Below are 18533 nucleotides of genomic sequence, written 5' to 3' on the forward strand. Positions count from 1 at the left end.
CCATGGTTGCCCCATCCTCCTTTCAGAATACTACTCCTTCTTCGAGCTGAACTGATCCTCTGCCTTCCAAATTTCCTCTGGAAGCTCCAGCTGATACTGTTCTGCTGACACCTCTGTTAGTCCCCCCTTCTAATCAACGTGGACAATATTCAGCTTAAGGGTAACCTGGCCGCCTCCTGTCACAGGCCAGAGGGGCCGAATGGCCGGTGTCCCTCCCTGACGGTGTGCTCTGTTGCAGGTCCCTACGAGAACCGTTCCATCTTTGACTCCCTGGACATTGGGTGGCAGCTGCTCCGGATCTTCCCCAAGGAGATGCTGAAGCGGATCCCGGCCAACATTGTGGCCGAGTTTTACCCCCGCGAGTCCCGCGAGAGCAAGGAGGAAACCGGGGTCGGGACTGGAACACACTTGTGAGCGTCCAATACAGAGATTAGCTGACCCTGTGCACTCCCCCACTCCCCCCACCACCACCACTGCCTCCACCATCTGCACCCTCCCCTCCCTGAGCGTGGTAACTACCCCACAGCCCCCCTCCCTCTGTTCCTTATCCAGTCCTGGAATAGAGACCACAAGTCCACGAGACTTAGGTGCAGAATTAGGCCATTCAGCCCATCAAAACTGCTATGCCATTCCATCATGGCTGATTTATTATCCCTCTCAACACCATTCTTCTGCCTTCTCCTCATGACCTTTGACACCTGGACTAATCAAGAACCTATCAACCTCCACTTTAAATATTCCCTATATCTTGGCCTCCGCGGCCATCTGTGGCAATGAATTCCACAGATTTACCACCCACTGGTTAAAGAAATTCCTCCTTATCTCTGTTCTAAATGGACATCCCTCTTTTCTGAGGCTGTGCCCTCTGGTTCCAGACTCCCACAGAACAGGAGACATTCCCTCCACATCCACTCTGTCTAGGCCTTTCAACATTTGATAGGTTTCAGTGAGGTCCCCCTTCATTCTATTAAGGTCCATCATGTTCAGGCACAGAGCCATCAAACACTCCCTCATACATTAACCCTTTCATTCTCGAGATCATTCTTGTGAATTTCCTCTGGACCCTCTGCAATGCCAACACATCCTTTCTTAGCTAAGGGGCTGACAGTACTCCAAGTGCAGTCTGACCAATACCTTATAAAGCCTTAGCTTATAATTGTCAACACCCAGGTGCCCGTGGTGCGAGTGCCTTACTGAGCCGTTTCAGAGGGCAGTAAGGGGACATTGCTCTGGTGCACTGTAGCCTGGCCAGAAAGGTAATCAGATTGGACTTTATGACAAGCTGGAATAGCCAGTCCTTAGATTACCTAGAACCTTAAAATATCAAGAGTCAATGTCCAGTATTGTTTAATGTCATTTCCTGTACGCGGCTGTAAGAAGAACAAAATTGCTACTCCAGGTAGGAATAACAACTCCAAATATAATATAGGACCAGAATTAGACCATTTGGCCCATCAAGTCCATTCTGCCTCATTCCCATTCTCACTGCCCATAAACCATTAGCCTTCTTACCAATCACAGAGCTGTCAATCTCCGTCCTAAATGGCCTTCATGGCCGTGGATGGCAATGAATTCTATAGATTCACCTCTGCCTTCGGAAGTTCCTCCTCATCCCCATTCTAAATGGATGCCCCTCTATTCTGAGGCTGTGCCCCATGGTCCTAGACTCCTCCACTATAGGAAACATCCTCTCTATCCAGGCCGTTCAGTATTGGGTAGGTGCAACCTCATCCACCTGAACTCTATCAGGTATAGTACTATCTCAGAGATATTAAACACTCCTTGGACCCTGCGGCTGATGTCCCTGTTCCACCTGAGAACTGTCCCTCATCCCATTTCTCCAAGCCAGAAATGTTCATTTTGCTGCAGCCACCCACACTGTCTTGTTCTATAGCTACTTGATGGAATTCTCTCTCCGTAATGATAGAACACGGAGCAGCACAGCACGACAACAGCCCCTCCATCCCAGCCAACCCTGATACCGATTTAAACTGTACATTTGCCTGTACGTGGCCCATCTGCCGCCTGTTCACATGTCTGTCAGTAGATGCCTCTTAACTGTTGCTATGGGCAGGTGAGACAACATCTAATTAACCTGATGGAATGTGTGCTGTCGTCCCGCCCCAACTAGCACCATGGAGCACTTTCACCCGAAGGAGTGAAGCAGTTCAAGGCAGCAGCTGACCCTCACCTTAGAACATGGAGCATTACAGCACAGTACAGCCCCTTCGACCCACAATGTTGTGCCGATCTTTCAACCTACTCGAAGATCAATCTAACCCTTCTCTCTCACATAGCCCTCCATTTTCCATGTGCCAGATAACCTCTTAAATGCCCCTAATGTATCTGTGTTAAACACAACACCCCTGGCAGGCCGTTCCATGCATCCACCACTCACTGTGCAAAATACCTACCTCTGACATCCTCCCCTCTACTTTCCTCCAATCATCTTAAGGTTATGCCCTGTCGTATTAGCCATCTCAAATGGCAGTTAAGGATGGGCAGGAAATGCTGGTCTTGCCCAAGACACCCAGTTCCTGAGAATGAAGTTTTTAAATGTCAACTCAGGGTTCTTGCAAACTCTCTGAAGATCTGCATTTCAGAGACCTTTCACCACAGAGCTTTGGGGCTGGAGTCCACTGTGATGATCAGGTCTGGGCTTGTCTGAGACGCAGTGTTGGAACAGCGATGCTCTCAGTAACACAGTGTCGGCCCTCCCTGGGACAATGATCTGGCCCAACCCTGCTTTATTAACCCAACCCATCCATTCCTTCTCAGTGTTAATGTGCGTTAATCAGACTGATTTTAACATCTAAGGAGATATGAGTTGATTCTGTGCACACAATGAAGCAAACATTAGCATTATACTTCTAGACGTGTTGACTTTGAATGTTTATCTATGAATCACTGCTCTGTGTAACAAATAATAAAGCCTTAAACTGTGTTATCCTTGCCTCTGCATAGATCAGGCAGATAAAAGACTCCACAAATAATGCTGGCAAATACTCTGAAGATAGGGCAGGATGTGTAGAGAGGAACACAGAGCTAACATTTCATGCCTATAAACACTAAAGATCATGCAGATGCTGGAAATCTGGAGCAACACACACACACACACACGCCAGGCAGCATCCATGGAAGGGAATAAACAGCTGATGTTTCAGACCAAGACCCTTCATCAGGACTCACCTATTGTTGGAACTAGAACTTTGATCAGAAGAAGGCACAGAGGGAACAAATTCAAAGATGTTGTTATGCTGTATTGATGGCTGGACTAGTCGATGTTCTATAAAAGGAAAGAAAGATTCGATTTTAATTGTCATATGTCCATTGAAACACACACTGAAATGCATAGTTTGCGTCAACAACCTAAACAGTCTGAGGATGTGCTGGGGGCAGTCCACAAGTGTCACCACACTTCCGGTGACAACGTGACATACCCATTTTTCCTCTTATAGAACATCGAACAGTACAGCATAACAACATCTTTGAATTTCTCCCTCTGTGCCCATGCCTATTCTGTACATCTTTGGAATGTGGGAGGAAACTGGGGCACGTAAAGGAAACACACACAGTCACGGGGAGAATGTACAAACACCTTACAGGAATTGAACCCCACTCTCATCACTGGCAATGTAAAACATTATGTCACCCTTGATATTAGCTTACAATGCCCACAGATGAGCAGATGTAGCTTCTAGCCTGCCAATACCAGACTATTGAATGGTTTCCGAGTGCAGTATGATGGACTCTTGGCCTCACAATCTGTCACATGGCCTTTGACCTTATTGCCTATCAGCACTGCACTTTCTCTGTAAACTTCTTACAGACGGGCAAGAACCGAAGCCTATTTGGTGATTGTTGGCACTGCAGAGAATTGCACTAACCATCACACAACCAGGCCACCCTGCCACACCTGACGGCTGGACTGACGGTCAGTCTTAACCTGGCACTGTCTCTTGGCATCTCTGACAACTTCAAGGAAGTTGAATCTTGATTCCTTCGAAAGAATAGGGTCAGCTAATCCCATAAGACATGGGAACAGAATTAGGCCATTTGGCCCATCAAGTCAGCTCCACCATTCAATCATGGCTGATCCTTTTTTCCCCTTTTCGGTCCCACACCCTGTAACTTTTGATGCCGTGTCCAATCAAGAACCAATCAATCTCTGTATTAAATACACCCAATGACCTGGCCTCCACAGTTGCCTGTGGTAATAAATTCCACAAATTGGCATGTCGCAAAGGTAATGCTACAGTTGTTATGGGGGACTTCAACATGCAGGAAGACTGGAGGAATCAGGTTGGTGCTGGACCCCAAGAAAGGGAGTTTGTGGAGTCCCTCTGAGATGGATTCTTAGAACAGCTTGTACTGGAGCCTACCAGAGAGAACACAATTCTAGATTTAGGGTTGTGCAATGAACCGGATTTGATTAGGGACCTCGAGGTAAAAGAACCATTAGGTGGTAGTGACCCTAATATGATAAGTTTTAATCTACGATTTGAGAGGGAGAAGGGAAACTCGGAAGTGTCAGTATTACAGTTGAACAAAGGGAACTATGGTGATATGAGGGAGGAGCTGGCCAAAGTTCAATGGAACAATACCCTAGCAGGGATGACAGTGGAACAGCAATGGCAGGTACTTCTGGGAATAATGCGGAAAGTGCAGGATCAGTTCATTCCAAAGAGGAAGAAAGATCCTAAGGGGAGTAAGGGGAGGCTGTGGCTGACAAAGGAAGTAATGGACAGTATAAAAATAAAAGAGAAGAAGTATAACATAGCAAAGACGAGTGGGAAGCTGGAGGATTGGGAAACTTTTAAAGAGCAACAGAAGGTAACTAAAAAGGCAATACGTGGAGAAAAAATGAGGTACGAAGGTAAACTAGCCAAGAATATAAAGGAGGATAGTAAAAGCTTCTTTAGGTATGTGAAAAGGAAAAAAATAGTTAAGACCAAAATTGGGCCCTTGAAGACAGAAAAGGGTGAATTTATTATGGGGAGCAAGGAAATGGCAGACGTGTTGAACAGGTACTTTGCATCTGTCTTCACTAGGGAAGACACAAACAATCTCCCAGATGTAATAGTGGCCAAAGGACCTAGGGTAATGGATGAATTGAAGAAAATTTATATTAGACAGGAAATGGTGTTGGATAGGCTGTTGGGTCTGAAGGCTGATAAGTCCCCGGGACCTGATGGTCTGCATCCCAGGGTACTTAAGGAGGTGGCTTTAGAAATCGTGGATGCATTGGTAATCATTTTCCAATGTTCTATAGATTCAGGATCAGTTCCTGTGGATTGGAGGGTGGCTAATGTTGTCCCTCTCTTCAAGAAGGGAGGAAGAGAGAAAACAGGGAATTATAGATCGGTTAGCCTGATGTCAGTGGTGGGAAAGATGCTGGAGTCAATTATAAAAGATGAAATTAAGACACATCTGGATAGCAGTAACAGGATTGGTAAGAGTTAGCATGGATTTATGAAGGGGAAATCGTGCTTGACTAATCTTCTGGAATTTTTTGAGGCTGTAACTATGAAAATGGACAAGGGAGAGCCAGTGGATGTAGTGTACCTGGACTTTCAGAAAGTCTTTAATAAAGTCCCATATAGGAGATTAGTGGGCAAAATTAGGGCACATGGTATTGGGAGCAGAGTACCGACATGGATTGAAAATTGGCTGGCTGACAGAAAACAAAGAGTAGCGATTAACGGGTCCCTTTCAGAATGGCAGGCGGTGACCAGTGGGGTACCGCAAGGTTCAGTGCTGGGACCGCAGTTGTTTACAATATATATTAATGATTTAGATGAGGGAATTAAAAGTAACATTAGCAAATTTGCCAATGACACAAAGCTGGGTGGCAGTGTGAAATGTGAGGGGGATGTTATGAGAATGCAGGGTGACTTGGACAGGCTGGGTGAGTGGGTAGATGCATGGCAGATGCAGTTTAATGTGGATAAATGTGAGGTTATCCACTTTAGTGGTAAGAACGGGAAGGCAGATTATTATCTGAATGGAGTCAAGTTAAGAAAAGGGGAAGCACAATGAGATCTAGGTGTTCTTGCACATCAGTCACTGAAAGCAAGCATGCAGGTACAGCAGGCAGTGAAGAAAGCTAATGGCATGCTGGCCTTCATAACAAGGGGAATTGAGTATAAGAGCAAAGAGGTCCTTCTGCAGCTGTACAGGGCCCTGGTGAGACCACACCTGGATACTGTGTGCAGTTTTGGTCTCCAAATTTGAGGAAGGACATTCTTGCTATTGAGGGAGTGCAGCATAGGTTCACAAGGTTAATTCCTGGGATGGCGGGACTGTCATATGTTGAAAGATTGGAGCGACTGGGCTTGTATACTCTGGAATTTAGAAGGCTGAGAGGGGATCTTATTGAAACATATACTGCAGGCAGGAAGCATGTTCCCCCTGATGGGTGAGTCCAGAACCAAAGGCCACAATTTAAGAATAAGGGGTAGGCCATTTAGAACGGAGTTGAGGAAAAACTTTTTCACCCAGAGAGTGGTGGATATATGGAATGCTGTGCCCCAGAAGGCTGTGGAGGCCAAGTCTCTGGATGCTTTCAAGAAAGAGATGGATAGAGCTCTTAAAGATAGCGGAATCAAAGGTTATGGGGATAAGGCAGGAACTGGATACTGATTGTGGATGATCAGCCATGATCACAGTGAATGGTGGTGCTGGCTCGAAGGGCCAAATGGCCTACTCCTGCACCTGTTGTCTATTGTCTATAAATTCACCAGCCTCTGGCTAAAGAAATTTCTCCACATCTCTTTTAAGTGGGCACCCCTCTATCCTTAGTCTGTGCCCTCCTGTCTAGACTCCCCCACCGTGGGAAACTTCCTCTCCATATCTACTCTGTCTAGGCTTTTCAGCATTCGAAAAGTTTCAATTCCAGTGAGTACAGACCCAGAGCTATCTTACATTCCTCATATGATAATTCTTTAATTCCTGGAATCATCTTTGCAAACCTCCTCTGGACCCCCTCCAATGCCAGCACATCTTTTCTAAGATGAGGAGCCCAAAACCATTCACGATACTCTTCGTGAGGCCTCACCACCACATCCCTGCTCTTGTACTTTAGACCTTTTGAAATGAATGCTAACATTGCATTTGCCTTCCTCACCACCGACTCTGCCTGCAGGTTAACCTTTAGGGTGTTCTGGACAAGGACTCCCAAGTCCTTTTGCATCTCAGAATTTTGGATTTTCTCCCCGTTTAGAAAATAGTCCACACATTTATTTCTATGACCAAAGTGCATGACCATGCATTTTCCAACACCGTATTTCATTTGCCACTTTTTGCCCATTCTCCTAATCTGTATAAGTCTTTCTGCAGCCTACCTGTTTCCTCAACTCTACCTGCCCCTCCAACAATCTTTGTATCATCCGCAAACTTGGCATAAAGCCATCTATTTCATCATCTAAATCATTTATATACAGCATAAAAAGAAGTGGTCCCAATACCGACCCCTGCGGAACACCACTAGTCACTGGCAGCCAACCAGAAAAGGATCATTTTATTCCCACTCGCTGCCTCCTACCAATCACCCAGTGCTCTAACCATGTTAGTAACTTTCCTGTAATACCATGGGTTTTTAACTTGGTAAGCAGCCTCCTGTGTGGCGCCTAGTCAAAGGCCTTCTGAAAGTCCAAATATACAACATCCACTGCACCCCCTTTATCTATCCTACTTGTAATCTCCTCAAAGGATTCCAACAGGTTCATCAGGCAAGATTTCCCTTAAGGAAACCATGCTGACTTTGTCCTGTCTTGTTCTGTGTCACTAAATACTCCATAATGTCTTCCTTAACAATTGACTCCAACATCCTCCCAACCACTGAGGTCAGGCTAACCGGTCTATAATTTCCTTTCTGCTGCCTTCCTCCTTTCTTAAAGAGTGGTCTTTTGGTCTTATGGTCTAAGTCTGTTGTAAGGGAAAGTGTTGCTACACTGAGGTAGTGATTAGTAGTGCGATCACTCGAGTCGGGTATGATGTTCTCCTAAGGGGTTGTCCATTGGTGGCTGTAAAGATCCACATATCCAGGATGTTAGTGTGGATTCCCCTAATGGAGAACGCCTGTGTGTGACTTTGTTTAACTTGGAGAGGCCGATGCACGGGCAGCCACCACACGGTCCTTGACAGATCAGGGTCAGGATCCAGTGACATGGAATGCAAGATGACTGGGGGACGTTTCACTCCCATTCTGTAGTGTCATCATCATCTGCCAGCCCACCATTGAAGTCTTGGTTGGATCTTGACTGAGGTCTTTGCTGGAGACTCCACCTTGACCTTATCGCTGTGGGTAGCCCTACCAGGAGCTGAGTTCTGGGAATGACTCCATCTGGGATCTCAGCCTCTCCAACACAACAAGGTGATGATACGCAGAGATGGAGGTAGTGATTAGGGTTGTGCATGTTGGTTCAGAACAGAATGATTGAAGGGAAGTAGCTGTTCCTGAACTTAGTGATGCAGGACACTGGGTTCCTGTATCTCCTGCCCAATGGGACCTTACAGCCTGCCCGCACTGGATTTTTTCTGCAACTGCAACACTTTATTGTACACACAGTTATTGCTTTACTTTGTACTGTCTCAATTGTCATGTACCCCGTGAAGGGTTAAAGAAACAGCAGAAATGAAAGATACCTTGGAGTCTGGTATTGCTATTAACTAATACTCATTTATTAGTAACTACGCAATACAGTAGTAAAATTCAGATACAATGGGTTAGCAATGATTATATATGTGTGGAAATAAAAATGCCAAGCTTCTTCAAGCCTAGGGGTAAATGGATACAGTCTTACGGTGATGGGTAAAGTTCAGTTCAGTCCGTGGTATTGAGTTGAGTAGTGATGGAGAGAGAGAGGTGTTGTGGTTGTTCGAGTAAGCTGATGCCGTCGATTCTTCCCCTTGTTCTCTGAAAGCTTTAGAAGTCAGCGAATGTGACCACAACAAGGGGACTGTTTTCTGTGGTGGAGTTATCAACCCAGGCAAGGGTTAGACACACTAATAACTTCCCACCGATCACACCTTTTTCACTCTGCGAGAGCCACTGATTGAACCTCTAAAAACCCACCTTTCTGTGGGCTCAACAAAGCTCATCCAGTGTCCAAAACCATGTGTCTGTCTGTCTACTATCTGACCTTGTATTTATCTCAGCATGCTGAACACCAGCTGTCCATCAAGCAGCTCCTCCTCTCTCTCTCTGTAGGAACTCAGAAGCTGGCAGTGTCTTTGCAGAAATTCCAAACAAACTGTGAGCAGTCATCGCCTCTGTCTCTCTCTCTCTTAATAACAAGGTGTTTGTGCTGTACAACTCTCTCTCTCTTGTGAAAAGCACAGTCCATAAGGGATAATTCGGGATCCCATCACACAATGCACTGTGTATTGATCTGATCTGTGTGAACGCTATACAAGGTAAGCTTCTCTCTGCAGCTCGTGTGACAACAACAGACATTTACCAATTGCCTACAACATGTGGTGGATCAGACCATCATGGCCAAAGTCCTCCCTATCACTGAGCACACTGCCACAAGGAAGCAGCATCCATCATCAAGGCTGTCCACCACCCAGCCCACTGCTGACATCACAGAAAATTTACAAGGATGTTGTTGGGACAGGAGGACCCGAGTTATAAAGAAAGATTGAATGAGTTAGGACTTTATTCTTTGGAATGTAGAAGATTGAAAGGAGATTTGATGGAGGTATACAAAATTATGAGGGGTATAGATAGGGTTAATGCAAGCAGCCTCTTTTCACTGAGGTTGGGTGGGACAACAACCAGAGGTCATGGGTTAAGGGTGAAAGATGAAATGTTTAAGGGGACCATGAGGGAAAACTTCTTCACTCAGAGGGTCATGAGAGAGTGGAACGAGCTGCCAGCAAAAGAGGTTTCAGAGAATGTTTCAACATTTAAACGAAGTTTGGATGGGTACATGGAGAGTTGGGTATGGAGGATTATGGTCCTGGTGCAGGTCGATGGGAGTAGGCAGTTTAAATGGTTCGACATAGGCTAGATGGGCCAAAAGGCCTGTTTCTGCGCTGTACTTTTCTATGACTCTAAGGCACAGGAGCCTCAGGTCCCACACCACCAGGTTCAGGAACAGCTAATATTCTTCAGTCATCAGACTGCTGATTTGGCATGGATAACTTAACTCACCTCAACTCTCAACTGATTCCACAACCTACAGACTCACTCTCAAGGATTCAACAACTCATGTCCTCAGTGTAATTGATTTAATTCTTTTTGTATTTGCACAGATTGTCTTCTTTTGCATATTGTTTGTCAGTGTTTTTCATTGATTTTAGAGGAAAACACACAAACTGCTGGAGAAACTCAGCAAGCCAGGCAGCATCTATGAAGAGGAATAAAGAGCTGCTATTTCAGGCCAAAACCCTTCATCAGGACGTAACTAGATTGTGTTTTCATTGATTCTATTGTATTTCATTGTTCTGCTGTGAATACCTGCAGGGAAACAAATCTCAGGGTGATATATAGTACGAGGGGTGATTGATAAGTTTGTGGCCTAAGGTAGAAGGAGTCAATTTTAGAAAAACCAGCACATTTATTTTTCAACATAGTCCCCTCCTACATTTACACACTTAGTCCAGCGGTCGTGGAGCATACGGATCTTGGACCTCCAGAAAGTGTCCGCAGCAGGGGTGACTGATAAGTTTGTGACCTATGGTAGAAGGAGATGAGTTATACAGCTCTCGTTACATGCACATGCAGTTCAACTCTTTGAGTGATTATGCAGAAAGTTTGAAGTTAATAACTCATCAGGGGTGATTGATAAGTTCGTGGCCTAAGGTAGGAGGAGATAGTTATTAACTTCAAACTTTCTGCATAATCACTCAAAGAGTTGACCTGCATGTGCATGTAACGAGAGCTGTATAGCTCATCTCCATCTACCTTGGGCCACAAACACATATCAATCATCCCTCATATGATATATATGTATGGTCATATATATATACATATATATACACATACACACACACACTAATAAATTTACTTTGAACTTGCACTTCACCGTTGCTACATGCAGCTAGCACCTGACATCCTGATTCCTGACGTGTGGCTGGAGTATGGCAGCAAACTTCCCTTTTCCCTGAACCCAGTCAGTCCCACTTCCACATCACACATCATGGGCTGTCTGCGATTATAGTCGAAAAAGGAAGAGGTGATTGGAAAAGGAATTGACTTTCAAGCCCACAGGTCTTCTCGAGCCGGCCTAAACCCACCGGCTGAAAGCTGCAGAAGCAGACAATCTGCTCGACGAAGTCTAATTGAATTTCTGCCGAAGTCAAGTTGGTTGTAGGGAGTTTAGATCAGCTGAGGCAGTCCGACAACACAGAACTGCTTCAGAGACACAAGACATTGTATTGTGATCAGTTCTGGCTGCCTCCTGATAGGATGGATGTGTAAGTTTTACTGAGGGTGCAGAGGAGATTTACCAGGATGCTTCCTGGATTGGAGAGCATGTCTCACAAGGATAGGGTTTTTTTCTCTTTGGAGAGATGGTGGATGAGATCTGACTTGATAGAAGTGTATAAAATGATTAGAGGCAAAGAACAAGTGGATAGACAGAGACTTTTTATCAGGGTGGAAATGATTAACACAAGAGCTATAATTTTAAGGTGATTGGAGGAATGTCAGGGGAATGTCAGAGGAACGTTTGTAACACACTGTGATGGTGGGTGTGTGGACGCCCAGATGGGAGAGGGCATATTTGGTATAGAGATGGGAGAGGGGGTATTCGATATAGAGATGGGAGAGGGGGTGTCCGGTATAGAGATGGGAGATGGGGTGTTCGGTATAGAGATGGGAGAGGAGTGTTCGATATAGAGATGGGAGATGGGGTGCTTGGTACAGAGATGGGAGAGGGGGTATTTGGTATAGAGATGGGAGAGCGAGTATTCGGTTTAGAGATGGGAGAGGGGGTGTTCGGTTTAGAGATGGGAGAGGGGTTATTTGGTATAGAGATGGGAGAGGGAGTGTTTGGTATAGAGATGGGAGATGGGGTGTTCGGTATAGAGATGGGAGATGGGGTGTTCGGTATAGAGATGGGCGAGGGGGTGTTCAGTATAGAGATGGGAGAGGGGGTGTTTGGTATAGAGATGGGAGAGGGGGTATTTGGTATAGAGATGGGAGAGGGTGTTTGGTCGGTATAGAGATGGGAGAGGGAGTATTTGGTATAGAGATGGGAGGGGGGGTATTTGGTATAGAGATGGGAGAAGGGGTGTTTGGTATAGAGATGGGAGAGGAATGTTCGATATAGAGATGGGATGGGGTGTTCGGTGTAGAGATGGGAGATGGGATGTTCGGTATAGAGATGGGAGAGGGGGTGTTTGGTATAGAGATGGGAGAGGGGGCGGTTGGTATAGAGATGGGAGAGGGTGTTTGGTATAGAGGGAGGAAGGGGAGCATAAAGCCACTGATGAATGATGAACCCGCAGTTCAGGATGGTTGAGGAGGGGTGGGGAATGAGGAAAATGAAGAATAATTGTCTGCTGGAACAGGCAGTGTGGGAAAGGGGTGAAATTAGTCTCAAAGCACAGAAGCAAGCCCTTTTGAGCAACTGCTCACATTGAACAAATTGCCAATTTCAGCCAGACCCAATTCCTTGCACTTGGCCCATATCTCTCCACCAGGAGTTCTCAAACTGGGGTCCATGGACTCTTCAGTTAATGGTCAGGGTCCATGGCATTAAAAAGATAGGAAACCCCTGCTCTAAACCGTTCCTATCCATACACCTGTCTAGATGTCTTTTTAAATGTTGTTTGTGTCCCTGCCACAAACACTTCCTCTGGCAACTCGTTCCATATACAGTACCAACCACCCTCTGGTCCTCAAGTCCTTATTAAATCCTTCCCCTTAAACCCGTGCCCTCTTGTTCCGGATTCCCCAACCCTGAGGAAAGGGTGTGTGGGCATTCACATGATCTATGCCCCTTTAGAACAGAGTTGGGGAGGAATTTCTTTAGCCAGAGGGTGGTGAATCTGATGAAACTGTAGCCACAGCCAGCTGTGCAAGCTTTTCCACTGGTATATTTAAAGCAGAGGTTTGGAGGTTCTTGATTAGTCTGGGCGTGTCATGAAATGCGCAGATGACTGTGAGTTACAAGAATGAACAAAGGGAGCAAAAGAGGAACAGGAGGTAGTGTTCATGGGCTCACAGACCAATCAGAAATCTGGTGACGGAAGGGAAGAAACATAGAAAACCTACAGCACAATGCAGGCCCTTCGGCCCACAGAGCTGTGCTGAACACATCCTTATCTTAGAAATTACCAGGGTTACCCATAGCCCTCTAATTTTCTGAGCTCCATGTACCTATCCAAAAGTCCCTTAAAAGACCCTATCGTATCCACCTCCACCACCGTTGCTGGCAGCCCATTCCACGCACTCACCACTCTCTGCATAAAAAACTTACCCCTGACATCTCCTCTGTACCTACTCCCCAGCACCTTAAACCTGTGCTCTCTTGTGACAACCATTTCAGCCCTGGGAAAAAGCCTCTGACTATCCACACGATCAATGCCTCTCATCATCTTATACACCTCTATCAGGTCACCTCTCATCCTCCGTCGCTCCAAGGAGAAAAGGCTGAGTTCACTCAACCTGTTTTCATAAGGCATGCTCCCCAATCCAGGCAACATCCTTGTAAATCTCCCCTGCACCCTTTCTATGGCTTCCATATCCTTCCTGTAGTGAGGCGACCAGAACTGAGCACAGTACTCCAAGTGGGGTCTGACCAGGGTCCAATATAGCTGCAACATTACCTCTCGGCTCCCTGAATTCAATTCGATGATTGATGAAGGCCGATACACTATACTGTTCCTGAATCGTTGAGTGTGTTCCTGTACCTCCTCCCTGGTGCTGATAATGAGAAGAGGGCATGTCCCAGAAGGTGAGGTCACTGGTCACCACTTCTGCTTGGCATCTAGAGACGGGTTGTTCCGCGAAGGGCGGCTGGCTTTACAGATGCCAGTGGGTGGAGGAGGGGGACTTCCTGAACAGGGGGATGCCTCCCATATAGAAAGAGGCAGATTCTAGCATGGGAAAAGAACATCCCACACAATAGTAAGGAACTTTCCACACAGGAGGAACAGGACTGACTGTGTCCCATTCCCACAAAGACCATGGCTTGGATAAAACTAAACTTCTCACTAGTGGCTGGTTGTATCTCAGTTGAATTGTGTGTGCTGCTCTTTCTCTCTCCCCTCCCCCCTCCCCTCTTCTCTCCCCCACTGCCTCCCTCTCTGTCTGTCTCCCCGCTATCCCCCCCTCTGTGATACGTGTTTTTCACTGTCTGTCTCTTCATTCTGTTTTCTTTCTATATCTCTCGCTCTCCCAGCACACTCTGTCCCCCTCCGTCTATCCCTGTCTCTCACTCTCTCTGCCTCTGTCTCCCTGCACCTTTCTATATCTCTTTTTGTCGTCTTCTGTCCCCTCTCGTTTATGTCTCCCATTCACCCCACTATCTCTCTCTCCCACTCCCTCCCTCCCACCAAGGCTCTTTAATATAGCCGCTGTATTTGCATTTTCCCGGTTTCACTTCCCTCTGTTCCGGGAGCTGAGCAGTAGACAGCGGCTGCCCCTTCACGCCGGAGATGTCCGCCGACTGCACGGAGCGGAGCCCTGCCTTGGTCTGGGGCTGGGGTTGGCACGGGCGCGACCCCGACCCTCCGCCACGCTCAGGTACCCGGTGTCCCGGGGAGGGGCAGGGATGAGGGGCGACCGGCGCCCGCCTGCCCGCCCAGGTGAGGCTGGTCGCCGGGATGCGGGGTCCGGTCTGCCGGCGGGGCAAGAGTCTTGGGCGAGCCGTCGTCTCCCGTGGGTGGCAAGTTGCTTTGGTGTCTCTGAGATTCGGGGGGGTGGGGGCGACTGCAGAATTTGTGGGCTGGGAAGTGGGGGCGGTCGGCGGCTGTTGCGTTGGTGGGTGTACGCAGAGATTTCCAGTAAACTTGGCAAATTAGTCGAGTAGTCCCCTCCCTGTCTCTCAAAAGATAAATATAAAATTCACATTGTCACATGAATATTGAAACATCAAAGCAGTGAAATGGGTCAAAGCCCAAGTGTCGCCACGACTCCAGCGCCAAAATTAGCGCGTCCACGACTCACTAACCCTAACCCGTAGGTCTTTGGCCTGTGGGAGGAAACCAGAGCACCCGGAGGAAACCCACGTGGTGACGCAAGCTCCTTGACCCCAGTCTCTGGAGCTGTAAAGCGTGGCGCTAGCCGCTCTGCTGTCGTTCATACCTGGAGTTACCCGTTCCACCGTCCCAGGGACAGCTGGGAGAATCGGACTCTGTTCTCCCTGGACCAGAGGAAGTTACGGGGGGTGGGGGGTGGGTGATACAGGTATATAAAATCCTCAGGGATAATTGTTTATCATTGTCGCAACTACTGAGATACAGTGAAAAGCTTTTCTTATAAACTGTTCATCCAATTCAGATCATTACACAGAACATTGAGGTAGAACAAGGTAAAGTAATAACAGAATGCAGAATAAAGTGTAACAGTGATAGAGAAGGTGCAATGCAGGTAGACAATAAAGTCCAAGATTATCACTTGCGATGTTCTCCAAGATCATCACTTACAATGTTCTTCTCAGGGGCTGTCTATGGCGGGTCCTCAGGTGGCTGTAGAGGGCGATCCGGGATACACATAACCCAGATGTTAGTGTGGATTCCCTTAAAGTGGGATGCCTGTGGGTGACTTTGTTTAACGTGGGGAGGCTGATGCTCGGGTAGCCATCACACGGTCTTTAACAGGTCAGGGTCAGGGTCCAGTGACATGGAATGCAAGACGACTGGGGGTCTGTAACCCGCAGCCTTCCTCCACCTCGTAATGCGTCATCATCTTCTGCCAGCTCCACTGCTGAGGTCTTTGTGTGGAACCTCTCCCTTGACCTTCCCCACCATGGGTTAAGCTCCTGATTGGTAAACTCCAGACAGCATTTTTTGGGATCTCAGACACTCACAACCCTCTCCAGCACAACAAGGTGAATCTGTGGAATTCATTGTCATGGACAGCGGGGCAAGCCAAGTCATTGCGAACAGTATATTTAAAATGGAGGTTGATGGGTTCTTGATTAGTCAGGGCATCAAAGGTTATAAGGAGCAGCCTGCAGAATGAGATTAAGAGGGAAAATAAGTCAGCCATGATGGAATGGTGGAGCAGACTCGATGGGCCAAATGGCCTAATTCTGCTCCTGTATCTTATGGTCTTTTGATACCAGCAATTATTGACTCCGCTCACCAGGTTGTTCACAAACATGGAAATTTCCCCTGGTTTTAGCAACTGCTTCCTCACCATGGAAGACTGAGAGGATGACCATGTTGTGTGAGGAGACGATACAGAACATTCACTTAGAGCCATGTACAGTGTCCGCTGGGGGAAGTTCCAGAATCTGAGATTGGAGAGGAATCGCTGAACACATGGGAATGCAGATTTGCAAGATCATTTCTTTCGAATGGATAAGATGTTTTTGAGGAAGTGACTAAGTTTGCAAATCTGTAACGGAAGGAATTGCTGGTCAAAGTGCAAGCTTGTGGAATTGAAAGCAGTTTTGGTTAGATGTTGTACTGGAATGAGTTAGAAATGGTAAAAACAAGAACACATGGAAGTGGGACCTTGGAAGGAAAGTAGACAGTTCCCACAACCTCTACTCCCCATTACACCGCTGGTGTTTAGGGCAGCAACGAAGCTCCTCCATCTCTGGAGGTGTTCAGGGCTTCCTTCATCAGGTCAGTAGCTTGCTCTCGGTTTGCAACACTGTCAGTCATGCAAATTGCGGATGGGGGGGTACTTTGGGGTTCTAACATTTAACTGTCATTCATTCTGTGGGACACTCCTCTGTTTTCGTGGATGGTTGCAAAGAAAAAGAATTTCAGGATGTATATTGTATACATTTCTCTGACATTAAATGTACCTTTGAAAGCTTTGAGACCCAGGAATACCGTTACATTCAGATGTAGAAGGATGCTTCAATGCTGTTTCCGTAACAGTTTTGTTTTACCAGTCAGGGTTGCTAGTACTGAGCTGAACCCCTGAACCTGGAGGACCAGTAGGGCCCTCTTAGTCTGACCTCTACCCTTTGGCCTCTTTTGCGTGAGTGACCCTACCAAGAGCCAAAGCATAAAGCCCTGGCTCCTGCCAACTGGGTCATTGAGGCATGCAAGCTTCCAAACCCAACAAGGTGGTGATCCTTTTGGAGGTCCCAAACCAAAGGACTCATTTTCAAGGATTCTTCATCTCATATTAACACACATAAAAGTTGCTGGTGAACGCAGCAGGCCAGGCAGCATCTCTAGGAAGAGGTGCAGTCGACATTTCAGGCCAAGACCCTTCGTCAGGACTAGACGAAGGGTCCTGATGAAGGGTCTCGGCCTGAAACGTCGACTGCACCTCTTCCTAGAGATGCTGCCTGGCCTGCTGCGTTCACCAGCAACTTTTATGTGTGTTGCTTGAATTTCCAGCATCTGCAGATTTCCTGTTGTCTTCATCTCATATTCTTCATATTTATTGCTTATTTATTAATTTTTTTTCTTTAGGTATCTGCACAATTTGTTGTCTTTTGCACACTGGTTGTTTGTCTGTCTTGTGTGAGATTTTTCATTGATTCTGTTGTGCTTCTTTGTATTTACTGTGAATGTCTGCAGGAAAATGAACCTCAGGGCTGAATATGGTGACATTTTCAAGATTGTTTAATGTCATTTCCTGTTCACAAGTGTCAGGTGAATGAAAAAGTTGTTACTCCGGATTCACAGCAGCACAAAAAAACACAAGATAAAGAACACAATAATTAAAAAAACACAGTACAAATATATAAGATAACTTACATACATTGATCGTAGTACGTAAAGTGGTGGCAGACTGTACATAAGGTGACTGACGGGAAATAATAAAGTAGTGGTGGAGTTACTGTTGATCAGACTTACTGCTTGGGGAAAGTAACTGTTTTTGAGTCTGACGGTCCTGACGTGGATGCTACGTAGCCTCCTTCCTGATGGGAGGGTGGGCAGACAGTCCATGAGCTGGGTGGGTGGGATCTTCATGATGTTACTGGTCCTTTTCCAGCACCCGTCTATATATATGCCCTTGATGGCGGGTAGGCAGGTGCCAGTGATGCATTGGGCAGTTTTGACTACCCATTATAGAGCCCTCCTGTCTGCCGCAGTCCAGTTTCCGTACCAAGCAGTGATGCAGCATTGCAGGATGACAGACATGTACTTTGAACTTTGAAAGTGGAGGGGCAGGCAGATGGGGTGGTGAAGAGGCCATTTGGCACGCTGGTCGTCATCAGTCAGGGCACTGAGTACAGAAGTTGGGAGCTTGTGATGCAGTGGTAGAGGATGCTGGTGAGGACACACTCAGAGTATTGCATTGTTTTTGGTCGCCCTGCTATAGGAAAAGATATTATCAAACTGGAAAGAGTTCAAGACAGATTTACAAGTGTAACATGCTGTAAGGTTTGACTGCTAATGTAATGACCTCTCTGTAATGTTCCACTGCTGACGTAATGGTT

General features: G+C 46.6%; 2 protein-coding genes across 2 annotated transcripts in view; both read left to right on the forward strand.

Moving 5' to 3' along the window:
• The window catches only part of LOC140196888 (V-type proton ATPase subunit B-like), a 60460-nt gene extending 57513 nt beyond the window's left edge, over window positions 1-2947 (forward strand). The window contains exon 14 of the mRNA XM_072256796.1: window positions 239-2947. Within this exon, the coding sequence (XP_072112897.1) occupies window positions 239-414 (176 nt within the window). The 3' untranslated portion in view covers window positions 415-2947. The remainder of the gene's footprint in view (window positions 1-238) is intronic.
• Window positions 2948-14583: 11636 nt separating this feature from the next.
• LOC140196116 (shootin-1-like) overlaps window positions 14584-18533 on the forward strand; it is a 51613-nt gene continuing 47663 nt past the window's right edge. Inside the window, exon 1 of the mRNA XM_072254825.1 lies at window positions 14584-14701. Within this exon, the coding sequence (XP_072110926.1) occupies window positions 14614-14701 (88 nt within the window). The 5' untranslated portion in view covers window positions 14584-14613. The remainder of the gene's footprint in view (window positions 14702-18533) is intronic.

Source organism: Mobula birostris, chromosome 4 (assembly GCF_030028105.1).
Source record: "Mobula birostris isolate sMobBir1 chromosome 4, sMobBir1.hap1, whole genome shotgun sequence".
In the NCBI taxonomy this organism is placed as follows: Eukaryota; Metazoa; Chordata; class Chondrichthyes; order Myliobatiformes; family Myliobatidae; genus Mobula; species Mobula birostris.